This window comes from Phaethon aethereus (assembly GCF_964289735.1).
Source record: "Phaethon aethereus genome assembly, chromosome: 4".
Lineage (NCBI taxonomy): Eukaryota > Metazoa > Chordata > Aves > Phaethontiformes > Phaethontidae > Phaethon > Phaethon aethereus.
Window position 1 is genome coordinate 54,721,681 of NC_138578.1, and position 13,137 is coordinate 54,734,817.

At 48.0% G+C, this 13,137-nt stretch overlaps 1 protein-coding gene across 1 annotated transcript; it reads right to left on the reverse strand.

Moving 5' to 3' along the window:
- Nucleotides 1-441: 441 nt before the first annotated feature.
- GSX2 (GS homeobox 2) lies at nt 442-1,429 on the reverse strand (the record flags this gene model as incomplete). The annotated part of the gene is made up of 2 exons (XM_081999730.1): nt 442-782; nt 961-1,429. 2 exons carry the CDS (start codon nt 1,427-1,429, stop codon nt 442-444), a joined length of 810 nt encoding a protein of 269 aa, XP_081855856.1.
- Between the last annotated feature and the right edge of the window lie 11,708 nt (nt 1,430-13,137).

Consider the following 13,137-nt stretch of genomic DNA (forward strand, 5'->3'; position numbering starts at 1 on the left):
GGTTCTTAGCCCTACAGGTTTTTGTTTGCTTTTCAGTTTTCTAATGTCTCGTCTCTCGGTTCCAAATACATTTGTTTGTGGGTTGGCTTTTTCCTTCTTTTTTTTTTTCCTTTGAACTGTCTGGGGTGGGGGGAAGCGTGGGGAGGCACCCTGGGCCGTGCAAGTCCAGCCCCGGGTCCCATGTTAGGAAGAGCAGGTGCCCGCTCCTGGGGTTACATAAATAACGTTTTAGTTGAATTCTCACGACTAAAACATTTACATTCAAAAATATATATTTCTCTCTCTCCCCCTGACTGCCAGCGGGTGACCGCGAAGCTGCCGGCCGGCGAGGGCCGGCCCGCCCCAGATCGGCGGGCTGCTGCCCCGGGGCGGCGGGGCCAGGTGAGCCACCGCCCCGCTCCGGGCTGGACCCGGCAGCGGGAGCGGAGCTCCGGGCCGGGCTCATAGCGGGGAGATCTCTTTATCCTCGGTAGCCGACGAGGGGGATAGAGACTCTTCGTCCTCCGACCTGGGGTAATGCCCCTGGCCGGAGCTGCACTTGCAGCCCCCGTGCGAGTTTCGCTGGGTGCCTTTGCCTTCTTTCTTATGCTTCACCCTCCTGTTTTGGAACCAGATTTTCACTTGCTTCTCAGACAGATTCAGGTAGGTTGCTATCTCGATCCTCCGCAGCCGGGACAGGTACATGTTGGAGGAGAATTCCCTCTCTAGCTCCAAGAGCTGGGTACTGGTGAAAGCTGTCCTCATCCTTTTCCCGTTTTGAATTTGGTTGGAATCGGACCCTCCTGGACGGGAGAGAAGCAAGAGCTTCAGTTGGAAAAGGGGAGGGGAAAAAAAAAAAAAGAAAAAGGACAGAAGGAAAAGACACTCTCCCGCGGTTTTCTGCCCCAGGGCAGCCGCTGCCCCTCGGGGGGGGACCCCTTCCCCGCTGCCCCCCGCTCCCGGCGGCCGCCGGGCTCCTACCCATGCCGAGGCAGTGGAACCTCCGGGGGTCGCTGACGCTGTAGGCGGCGGCGGCGCAGGCAGGTGGGTGGTGGGCCGGGTGCCCCAGGGCTGCGGCGGCGGCGGCGGCGGCGGCGGGCACGGCGGCGGGCGGCGGGTGCTGCGGCGGGTGGTGAGCGTGGCCGGCCCGCGGGCAGCACTGGGCCTCGCCGGCGGCGGGGAACTGGCTCTTGAGCAGGGGGACGGCCCCGCCGCCGCCGCCGCCGCCGCCGCGGGAGGAGTGCAGGTGCGAGGTGACACAGAGCGGGCAGACGCAGAAAGCGCCATTCTTTCGGGACGGGCAGCCCGGGCCCGACACCGACATGACGAGGGGGGAAGGCATGCTGAGAGGGATGAAGAAGTCCTGGCCGTGGTGGTGCTCAGGCAGGGACGGAGCTGGCCTCGAGGAGTCTTTGATGATTAAGGAGTCGACATAGAAAGAGCGGGACATTTCGGAGGGGGCTGCCGCAGCCAGGGGCGACTCTCCCAGACGTCGGGGCTTTTCCTGCTTGGCCAAGTTGCCGCTGAAGTCCTGGCGAGGCGAGAAGGTGCTTATGTTTGAGAGCTGAACAAAAGGGTCCCTGGAGAGGGCTGGTCTTAAAGTCCCCCCGCCTGGATCCCCTGCGCCGGGGTTTTATATCAACTATTTAAACACGTGATGGCTGAAAGCCTCGCAGATCTAAATCTCTCCGGCTTCCCAGGCCGGCAGGAGAGGCTGCCGAGGAGGGGGGGAGCCCCCAAAGTGTGCGTGCTCGCTTCGCCGCCCGATGACTCCAGCCCCCGCCTCCGCCCCAGATACATTATAGGAGCGGGGAAGCCGGGGAGGGGGCGGCTGCGCCCGGGCCCCCTCGGACGTCGCGCCGGCGGGGACACCCCCCTGTCAGCACAACCGGGGCCGGGCGGCGAGAAAACCCGTCGGAGGGAGCTTCTGCTGGGGGTTTTTGCCCCGTGGAGCACGCTCCTGTCCCCGCAGGGAGGGAGGGGAGACGGGGATACGCTGAAACAAGCGGGTCAACGCCGACTACCCCCATCGCGGGTAAAGTGTCATCCAAGGGGCCGTGACTCCCACGGAGGCGTGGGACCGACGCCTTTCCCCGCTCCTGCCCGCAGGACTCCTCCAGGAGAGGCCCTTTGCGCACCGAGGAGCCGGGGTCACGGACACAGCCGTGATACAAAGTTAGGGATCGCGCGTGTCTGAGTGTCTGGGCATATAGATGCAGGTCGGGTGGGTTGGGGTTTACGTTTTGGGCTTTTTTTTTCCCCCCTTCGTCCTTTTCACCGCGGGTGAATCTTGCCAAATTAGCAATTACTCCAACGGACAAAGCCTTCAAATCTCTGGACACTTCTCAGCCAAACGGTATCAAAACGGAAAACTTCCAAGTGAACTTCCCCGCCCGCTTCAGGACTGCCGCGCGCAGCGCTAATGAAAGGCGAACATGTCAGGGGGGATTCTTTGATCTCCACCAAGTTTGCTGAAGCAATCATTCAAAGTAAAATTGGATAAACAGCTAAATACGGTCGGTGGCTCCGGAACATTTCAGATTGCATTAAAAAGCCAAGGTATTCGCAGCATATTACACGATTTTCCAATGACCTGTTTTATGGGAGTTTAAGAAGAGACTTATCGTTAATAGGGCGATCGCGCTCTTGTCTGGCAGATGCGAAGCGGCGTTTAAGACCGACTGCGGATCCCATCCCGCCTGACTCGGGAAAGGGAAGGGACAATTGTGCTCTAAAGCAGAAAACACGGAGCACGCCTGATTACCAGGGGCTAAGGAGAGGCTGGGGAGTGAATCAATAGCCCCAGCGTGTTGAGAGGCGGTTATCCTGCACAAGGGCCAGACCAGGACGCGGACATCCTACGAGCCCCCCCGCACACCCCCTCCTCCTGCTGTTAAACCCCAACAAAATAAAATCGCCGCCCGCCTTCTGCTGGAGGCGGCATTTCCTCGCCCCGGGAGCGGCGAGGCTCAGCGACGGCCTTGCTAGGAGAGGAGCCAGGTCTCGTGCTGCTGTCCTGGCCCGCCTCGCCCCCAGCCTGCCGCGGGCCCTGCCGACCCCAGCCCGCCTCCCCCCCGTCCCGCTCCCCGCCGGCCCTCAGCGGGTAAGGGTGCAACAGCGATTTTTAGGGACACTCCGCACTCGGCGATCCGAGGATTTATGGATGGCAATTAAAGTTTTATGAATTGCAGCTGAGGCTGGTTATGGAGCTATTTGAATGTGATTAGAATTCAATTAGAAAGTGTTTACCGGCCGGCGGGGCTCCGGAGTGTAAACAGACAGCTATTCCAGCAATGCGCTAATCCCGCGTCTTGTGACAACAATTAGGGACTCGCGGGGTTTAGGCGGGTCGGCTCCCACCTCACCTAATTTCCCCCCAAAACTGCTGCCGAGGGCTCAGCCGAGGCCTCGGAGCCCCGGGGCCCAGGACCACCGAGGTCCCCGGGGTGCAGCTGGTGCCCGTCCCGAGGCTCTACCCCTGAGCTCCGGCGAGGCCGGCGAGATTTTAATCACGGTCACAGTACCCGGGCGTGGGATTTTGCCTTGCTTTCCCCGTTTAAAACGCAGTTCATCTGGCGGAGATTTGAATCAATCTCTGCGTTTGCTTTCTTTTTATTATCCTTTAAGAGAGGCTGTTCTGGAAAGTAGTAGTAGTAGTAATAATAATAATAATAAACACTATCGACCTCCGTGGAAAAAACTGTCTGCAGTGATAGAGTGGATCTGGGGAGGGGGCTGTCGTAAGGGAAGGCAGACAGAGCAAGAGTGGCATCAAAATTGCAATTTGTAATTGTTATAATAAACCAAGTGCAGTGATAAAAGAGAGAAGGAGGAAAAAAAAAAAGAAAGAAAAACCCACCCCCGAAAGCCAGAGCAAGAAAAGAAGTCATTTGAAAGCAAAGATATCCCAAACCAGGCGGAATGATGTAAGGCGTGCGCCCACATCACATCGGCCTCGTTACAATTTTATTTTTCAATAATTCTGTCCGATAAAATTTCATTGTCCATTAAGTAATCCCCGAAATGAGAGCTCTTATGAGCCTATAATGAGCTCTAATTGCTACGACTGGGAGAGCCACGTGGAAGGATTTAGAAGGTATTAAGCAGTTGGGTACAGAGCACAGGCTGTTACCTAGCCATTACTTTCATAATTCAAGGAGAAAATTAGTCCTTTTAAGGGAAAATCCTTTGATTCCCTTCATTCTGCTCGGGGTGACAGAGTATAGCTTTGTCTGCCTTTAGTTCAAGACAGTGTAACAAATGAGAATGTAACGAAATTGCCCCCTTTTGAAAGTGGAGCAGTTCAAAAAGAACATCAGAGCCGCTCCCCTGGTCCGCCGAGCGCAGGACTGGGTGCTGGTCCCTCTTTTCTTCCAGATGTCTCGAACACCTTTATGTAGAGGAGATTCACGGCTTAAATGACAAAAGCAATCCTTTCCCTTCCCTCCCCCAGCCCCCGCAGCTCCCAGCAGAAGAAAGAGCCGTGCCCGCCCGCAGAAAGCGCCGGCTTGAATTTAGGCGCACATCTCCACGGAGTTCACGGGAGGAGCTGCCTCCGTGGAAAGCGCCGCAGCCCGAGGACACATTTCGACCAGCAAAAAAACCTCTAAAAACCCAAACCCACCCAAAACCCCAAGAACTGCCCCCCCCAACCCCAACCCCGAGACAAGCTCCGCAGGTCTGCCGCGAGTGACATGCGGGTGCGCTGGGCGGGATGCGCCCCGGGTCGGGTCGGCTTCCAGGCAGGAAAGCCCCACTCAAAAGCAAGCCCTGCGTGGGTAAGCGAGGGACCGCGGGCTCCTGGGCTATAATCGCATTTATTCGCTAATCTAACAGTGATTTCCTATTAGTTTCCAAAGCGATCGGCGATTTCGAAGCAGGGTTTTGTGAAGGGAAAGCAAGCAAGAGACAGGACTTGCCCCCAGCTCCCATTAAGGAGGTCATTATAAAAGCGTGAACAAGTCTATTAATGTTTTATTGAAAGCGCATCGTTAACTTGTATCCATCCTTTTCTGAAAGTGGCATTGTGATATTGCTGTCTGTGGCACATCTTACCCAATATAGCCCGAGATTTCTCCATTATCTGTAACCAAGCAACACTTTCTGAATACCAAAAATTGAAAAGAACCGCTTAGTCTTCAAGAAAGTCCTCAATAATAGTGGAAAAGAACAAAGATCCAGGAGACAACAAAATGCCACAGGGGTGACTTTTCATGAGCAATTATCTCTCATTAATCAGAAGAACAGCTGCAATATTAATTTTCTCTCTTTCTTCCTCTCTTTTCACAGTCCCCAACATTTGAATAATCATAAATTTTGATTTCATGGAGCAGCAACATTGCCAGCGACTTCGAGACACAAGCTACCTACGCAAGGCGCACGCTTTGCACATAGCTCTTATTTTAAGGCTGCCAAAGAATAAAGTAAAGAGAAGAAAAGAGAGGAAAAGTTTGGGCTGGTTTGCTTCCCCCCGTCTTTGCCTGGGAGCAAGGATTAAACCAGGGAGCCGCCGCCGCCCCTCCGGCCTCTTTCACTCACGGCAAGTAACGGGGCGAATGTACCGAGTGTCTGCGCTGGCTTAAAGCGTGGGAGTTTCAACAACCTCGCTGTCCATTTAACTTCCAAACATGAAGCCAAGCGTTGTAGATCTGTCCAAAGAGACAATCTTTGGGCGTAACGCGCATTGTGAGACATCAAAAGGCCCTGGCGTTATACGCACCGAGCAGCGCATTCAGCAGGAAGGGTGCAATGCCTCCCCTTTTCAGGGGCTCAGCCGCTGATTGTTTAACAAGCGACGTCGCCGCGGCACGAAAACCGCGCTCCTCCAAAGATAGGGATGTAACGTTAAAACTCGTTATTTTTTTGGGAGGTGGAGGTGGATTTCAAAGAATCTCATCGAGGGCAGGGGCCGGCGAGAGCCATGCTGGGGCTGGCAGCCGTGCCCTGGGGACGGGAGGGCGCAGTGCCGCCTGCCCGGCTCCTGGCTGCCTGGGGGGACAGGGCAGAGCCGAGGACGAGACCCCACCGCCCCTCTTAAACCCTGCCCATCTCCAGGCACCTCGACTGGGCTGCCTGCGGTGGGGGCGGTGGGGTGCGGAGCTGCGGTGCGGCCGCTTCGTGCTGGGGAGAAACCTGCCCCCCTCCTTCAGCCCCTGCTCCCGCTTCACCTTCTTGGTGCTTGCCACTCAGGTTTGGTTTTTTGTGTGTTTTTTGCACCCGAATAGATCGAAATTTCTATGCGAGGCCTTCAAGGGTGGCTGCAATCACTCGCATTTGAGTGCCTCAAAAAAAAAAAAAGCTTCAGCAGCAGCCTTCAGGCTGCTTTCTCCCTTCATGGCCTGGCTCTGCATCTTTTGCCTTCACCTGCAGGTCTACCGTGATGACTTTCTTTAATGTAATGACCGACCAGCAGGCCTTATTTTGTTATCATGTTGGGTTTTTTTTTTTGGAGTGGGGACTTCCATGATTCACTTTGCAAGGTTCTTCCTAAGTGAATCAGGTCTGTACTTAAAATAAGTGGGCATAAGCCTTCATTCTCTCCCTCTTCAACCTGTTAGCTCGTTGATGGGTTCCCTTCAGCATCTGGATGCAAAGGAAGCTCCTTCTTTGTGCCTTCTCGCCGTGGTGAAGTCTACAACAGTATTTCCCCTACAAGAAATCATGCGGAGAAGCCAGAGGAGGAAATGCCCAGTGGGATTACTGTTATCTGCAGTCTTGCTCAAGTACTTCTCTGAGCCCAGCTTTTCCATGTCCCTCAGTCTTCAGACGTGGTGCAACATCAGGCCAGACACTCTGGCCAGTCTGGGCCCTGGTTCCAGTAACAACCTTCATTTAGAGCTCTAGCAGCTAAAATCTTTAGCTGCTACATGTGACATGTGTGAGGGAAAGCTGTGGTGGTGTATCTTTAACGGGGATAAAGCTAAACCTCTGCCACAGCCTCACTGAATGTTTATGGTGGGAGATGGAGCTGAAACCCCAAGCTCAGGTCAGAAGAAGGATTCAGAATGCTGCAGTGGACTCTGGAGCATGCCAACCATGACCAGTTTTGTTTTACATTGACGTATTGTAAATCAATGCAAGTGTGACACTTTGTAGTAAAAGAAGCACCAATCCAGCAAAGAACATGAGATTCTGTAATATTAAACACCCTATCTAATTTCTGTCCTTGAAATTCCACCCTCATGCATTTCAGTCCTTACCCAGTGTCATGCTCAGGTTGAAGCATTCTGCTTGACAGTGACCAAAACCCAATCTTTTGAACTTGGGAGCTGCCTGTTTCACAGTCTGAATATTGTATGAATTTTGAATTCACCTCATCCAGCCTAAAATTGATTATAATTTCTTTCCTTTTTCCTGGAATGAAAGTATGGGTATGGGATAGCCCAAGAACTGCAAAGCGATGAAGGAACTTGCTAAAGGAGAGATGATCCTACCCCTGCAGACTCAGGAAGCAGAGGGGGATACAGTTAATCATGGAGTTCCTCAAGGATAAGTCTCAGAAATAGGTTGCATTACTTAGTTTTCTTGGCACAGCCAATAGGCCCACGTTATTCATAGGAAAGAGGTGTATCTATGGAGACTGGAGTGCCACACTGGAAGAAGTGGATTCTCTGAGGACGTGCAATGACAAAGCCAATACAAGCTAGGAACTCCATGGCTGAACATGACATTGTGACTGAGGCACCTGGGCACAAAAATCATGTTTATGAAGCATCACTGTGGCATGGTTAGGCAACAGGTGAATGCAATCACTGAGCATAACAGGCAAGGTCATTCCACCAAGGAGATGGAAATACTAAAGCCACCGTGCATGGGGAAACCTTGTCTGGGATAGTAGACAACTTTCCACCTCCACCTCAGAAAAGACTAAATCAGAGCAGGTCCAGAGAACAGCTGTAGGAGTATAGCGTTTAGAGGAACATGGGCCCTCATGGGAGAGAAGACTCAAAGAGAGGTGACATGGCTGTTGCTTCTCCACAAGAGAAAAGAGCTATTCCATCTAGAGAAGAGTATCACCACAAGAACAGATGGACATACTCTGGCCATGTAGAAATTTAGCCTGAAAATAGTCTATACTATAGTCTGCTATAGTGTTGAGGCTATGCCAAAATCTAATGGAAAAAGAATGACAGAAGTCCTAAAAATTAGCTTATAAGGCTCAGAGTACTATTCTAGTGAAAAGACATTAAAAAAAAATACAGTGTGAAGCTTCTGAAGAAGGAAGAAGTATTAGAACCTAAACCATCAGAACATGTAACTAGGAAGGTAGTTTTTTAAAGTGCAAACAAAATATAATTACCATTATACATTGACCAGATGAAAAAAATCAGCTAAAAAAGAGTCTAATGCTTGAAGAGCAGCTCAGACTCAAGTATCTCCACCTTACCAGTCCAGGTTCAATCTGTTACACTGCAGCCAAACCAAAGAACTAGTATTCCTATTAAAGCACCTATACGTCTAAAATACAATTAATGTTATTATACATGCATACAATAAGAGGTATGACTCTCTGCATCCTCAGGCATACTGGGGCATTGACTTGTTACAAGTCAGAAGGTGGAAAGGTTTGGGTAAAAATACTACTCTCAGTTACAGAGCTGTAAGACAGTTACTCTGCAGCTATTCTGAATGGTGCAGTGGGAGTAGAATTTGGCCTGGTGTTTTCAAAGGTTAGTTAAACAAAATATGACCTTTTTCAGGCTAGGGAAACAAAAGAGGTCAGCTCATTCTCCAGAGCTACAAAAGGTCTTTCAAGAGTACCAAAGAAATAAAAATAAAAGCCATGATCACACTTCCTAGATGCACACATAGAAACAACACTTGTTAAGGTATCATCCAATGGGGAAAAACCCTGGGAGCTTCCCAATCAATGAGATCCCTGCCAGTAATTCACCCACTATGGGAAAGGTGTACAGATCCAAACAATCAATTTTGTCCAAGGTCCCAGGGCAAGATAGCTGTGGAACTGGGATTTGACTCAACACCTCCTATCTTTTGGAATCTTGCAGAATTGCAGAGAGTCTGCTGAGTCTGCTTGACTGCACTTTAATAACTCCCCGGGCAAAGCAAGCCTAATGCAGCTTCCCCATTCCTTTGTGGGTAAGAGTGTATATGGGTTATTCTCTCGCTTGTGAGGACATTCTGGTAGAGTTGTCCATTGTGTACAAACAGATCAGTTACCCAAACTTAACTGATTTAATCCTCTGCTGCAGGCTGGAATTGTTTACTCCAGTCTCTTTGAGGAAAAAGAACAGCTCTACTCCAATGTCTTAAGCTAGCTGCAACAAGATTTACAAATCTGATCACAAAGTACCTTTGGATCACATGTGCAATTCCTTCCTCTTCTGCTTTTTCACACATGCATCAAGAAACTGTAGCATTCATACGGTGATGGGATAATGCACAGATTTTCACTCTGCCACCTCAGGCTTGATGCTTAGGGTGAGACTGTCAGCAGCCAAAAATGAACTCAAAGAGGGGACTGGATCCTGAAGAGAGGCAATTCCTTTCCAATCTTTCTCTTGCTTTGAAAGAGTTTCTTTTCAGGTTGCAAATTATTCCCATCTCTTGTGCTTTATCACAGAGGTTGGAGCTGTTACTTGTTCTTTACCTTCGTTGAGGACCTCATACTCTAGAAATGTAATGTATTCCACTACAAGTACTTTTGTCACACTTTAAACAACTTCTCAGAATAAAAGCGTCTATTTTTTCATACTGTTACACCAATTATGGATCATACCTCATACCATCAGAGAGAAAAATATTTCCTTGGAAAAAGATGTTGGTTTAAAGAGTTCAGAAGGAAATGAAATTGTCGTATCTGAAAGAGACAGGTGCTAGAACTTTCTCTTTGCTTATACGCAATAGGAATGAACATGTTAGCATACCCAAATTTTAATGAATGTTACAGTGTTCAGAGGAAATCTCTGTTGTTCATGTTTTGATGATTTTAAATGAAAGACATCCTTCCCTGTTCTCTTTAGATCAACATTTGTCACAGTAATTAATGAGGAAGTAATTATAATGCAATTTGTCAGAATAAGCTGACAGGCAAAGAATTATGTTCTCAATCCTAAAGGAATACATAGTTCTAGTTTTCCGACAGGTTGGGTACATGTGGGTGGCATAGCAGAGGGTATTTGCCTTTAAGCAGGATAAAAACTTTGGCACTTTCTATTCTCAAGCTAAAATGGACAAAAGCATTGTCTAATTCTCTAAATTATGTTACATGAAGGCATTTTATCTTAACAACAGATTAGTAAACCTGATTTTTAACACTTTCTTCAAATAAAGGCTACTTCTTATTATGGTGACTTTGAGATTTGCAGTTCAGTTGCAGTAGTTAAGTAGTCACTTGCTGTTTCATTAAGATGGTGAGTAAACATCTTAGGAATTCAGTCATATTTACCAAGAGAAAAATAACTGTCCTGGAAATAAATATTAACTATGAGGAGAGGCATCAAAGGATGGAAAAACAAAGAAACAATGAAAAATAAAAACATTAAATTAAAATCCCTACTGATGTTTGGAGGGGTATGATTGTTTACTCCAATAGCAGCTAGAAGAGCCCCACATTCGTCCTTGGCTTTTTTGTTTGTTTTGTGGGTTTTTTTTAGGATAGAAGTCCACTACAGCTCTACCCAACTAACAACATCTGTATCTCTAAAAGACACAGCAGAGACTTCAGCCCAAAGTATTCCTTGGTACTTGTTTTCAGCACTTCCAACAGATACTGTTCTTAAAGGTGATCTTCTGAAGAAAGGGTTTGATACTGTACATTTGCCATTTTAACAATGTCTTAAAAACCTAGAACTTGCTGTTCCATTTGTATTTTTATATAACTTTGTTATTTGTTTGTTTTTAGTGGACTTTATACTTTTGTACTTGCAGCATAGAAAACCCCTATCAATTTCAAGGCTACATCCATCTCACATAAAAAGAAAAAATGGAGACTTTTTGTGTGTTTCTGTTAAATGTATATGATTGTAGAAAAAAAAGGAGCAAGGATTCTGCTACATTAGAGGCTCGTATTGATGGGAAGAAACAAGTGACCATACATATTTCCTATGTCAGTGAGTCCTACTGAAGACAAGTAAAAAACCGCAATGTCATGCCTAAAAACATCCAAGAGTTTATCCTGGCTGTAGGCTATGTGGAGCACATCACAAATTATTTTTGTATTGGGAGATTCTGCCTTCAATAACGTGTTGTCATGTGGTCCTTGAAAGAACAGGAATATCCAACTGCACCCATCCACAGTTTTAACAGTCTTGAAACTACAAGGACTCTATTCTTCATTTGGTTATACACTAAGGAAATTCTGAAAAGGAAGTATCTGCTTTTCTCCTTACATGAGATCTATGCTTTCTGTACTTTATTTATGGCTTGTGGAGTCTGTTTCAGAAATACTATTTTCTATACAGACGTATCTTTTGAACTCTCCTCACTAACCTCATATAAATGCAACATAGGAAGCTGGACCAAAAGGAAAACAAAATAAATTGTGTGACAGGAGGAAAAAAAGGTTAATAAAAACATAAACTGAATTGGAGCTATTCACCATATCTTTTTACTCTTAAAAGCTCACTCAATTCTGCATCACAGTCAGCAACAAAACTCTGACTTATTGTAATAGTCTGGTGCCAAGACTCGCCTTTGCTTTTCTCACAGAAAACCATGGTTTGTTTAACTGTGATTTTACAGAGATTTTGCAAAATAATCAGTTAATCAGCAAGAAACAACGCAACGAAACTGGTCAGAGAAACAAATGCAATCCTGTGGCTCTAACAGTAAATTCTGCTGTGTTATTTGTAGCTACCTACCCATTCCTGACTTTGCCTTTCCACATTTCTGCAGTACCATAACTCAAATCTCATTTTTAGGTTTTGTTTTGCCGAAAATCAAGGGGTGGCGGTGACTGATACCATTAGCAGGAATGTTTACATTATCAGCAGCACTTTAGCCAGGCTTGTGAAGAGCAATGGGACATTTAAGCAAGACAGAGGAGCCAACCCAGAGGTGAGAGGCTCAGTGTCATGGGAAGGGACTGATGCAAGAGGTGGTCTTGGGGCAGAAAAAGCAAAGCACATCCTGGTGTGAATATCCTTGGAGGTTTGCTACAGTCCTGTACCTTTGCTAAACTCCCTCTGTGGCATCAGTGAATCTAAGTTACAGTCTACTGTTTCTATCTTCCCATCTCTGGCTTCTCTACCCTCCTATCCTCCCCTGCTTGCCCTCTTTCCTTGCTATCACCACCCACTCTTGCTTTCCTTCTTACTACCTCTCTCCTCTTAATTAATCAGGGAAAGAAAAAGAGAAGCTGTTCCTGCCAGCTTTGCTTTGCTGTCGAGTGGTGGTAGGAGTTCAAAGAACAAGGTTACTCCTGCACCTGCTGCTTGTTCTTTGATGCCCTGTTGCGTGAAAGAGTTTCCTTCTGAAGTCCAACAATGTAGTAATTAACAAAGGAAAAGACAGGGAGAAACAAGCCAAAGAGTGTGGGAGGAATGAGATGAGTGACAACAGAGAAGACGTTAGCAGGAAGCAGAGGGATGAAGTAATGACAAAGGGGTGACTAGGAAAGAAATGCACAAAAAACGGAGAGGGATAAACAATAAAGGCAAGGCAAATAAATAAAGCAGGTGGCAAAAGAGAAAGAGAGGGAACTGGAATGAAGAGCTACAGAAAAAGAAATGTGACAGTGATTTAGAGTGCCCTTTAGATGACAGTACGCAGTCCTTACAGAGCAACTCTGAGGACAGTGAGTACCTTGGTCAGTTGTGTGTGGCACCAGTTCTCCCCCACTGAACTGCCAGGTGCAGTAAGCAAATTCACCAGGGAGGGCACTCCTACCTGGAGCAACAGCACAGTGTTCTTCAAGCTGGACTTTTGACCTACCATCTTTTATTTAGATGTAAAGAGAGTAAACGACTTAAAAATACAATCAGTACGAGCCTGACATTACTCTTACTGTTCCTAGAGAAAAGACAATGCACTGTGAACAGGAGAGGTGTCCCACCGCTTCAGGTCAGAGTACACACCAAAACAGTCACAAGCAAATGCTGTGATGTGAAGGCACAGACTCGGGAGTGCGTGACTGGTGAGGGGTCCGGCGCATGACAGTGAGGTGACAGCAGTGGAGAAGGAGTGACTACTTGCATG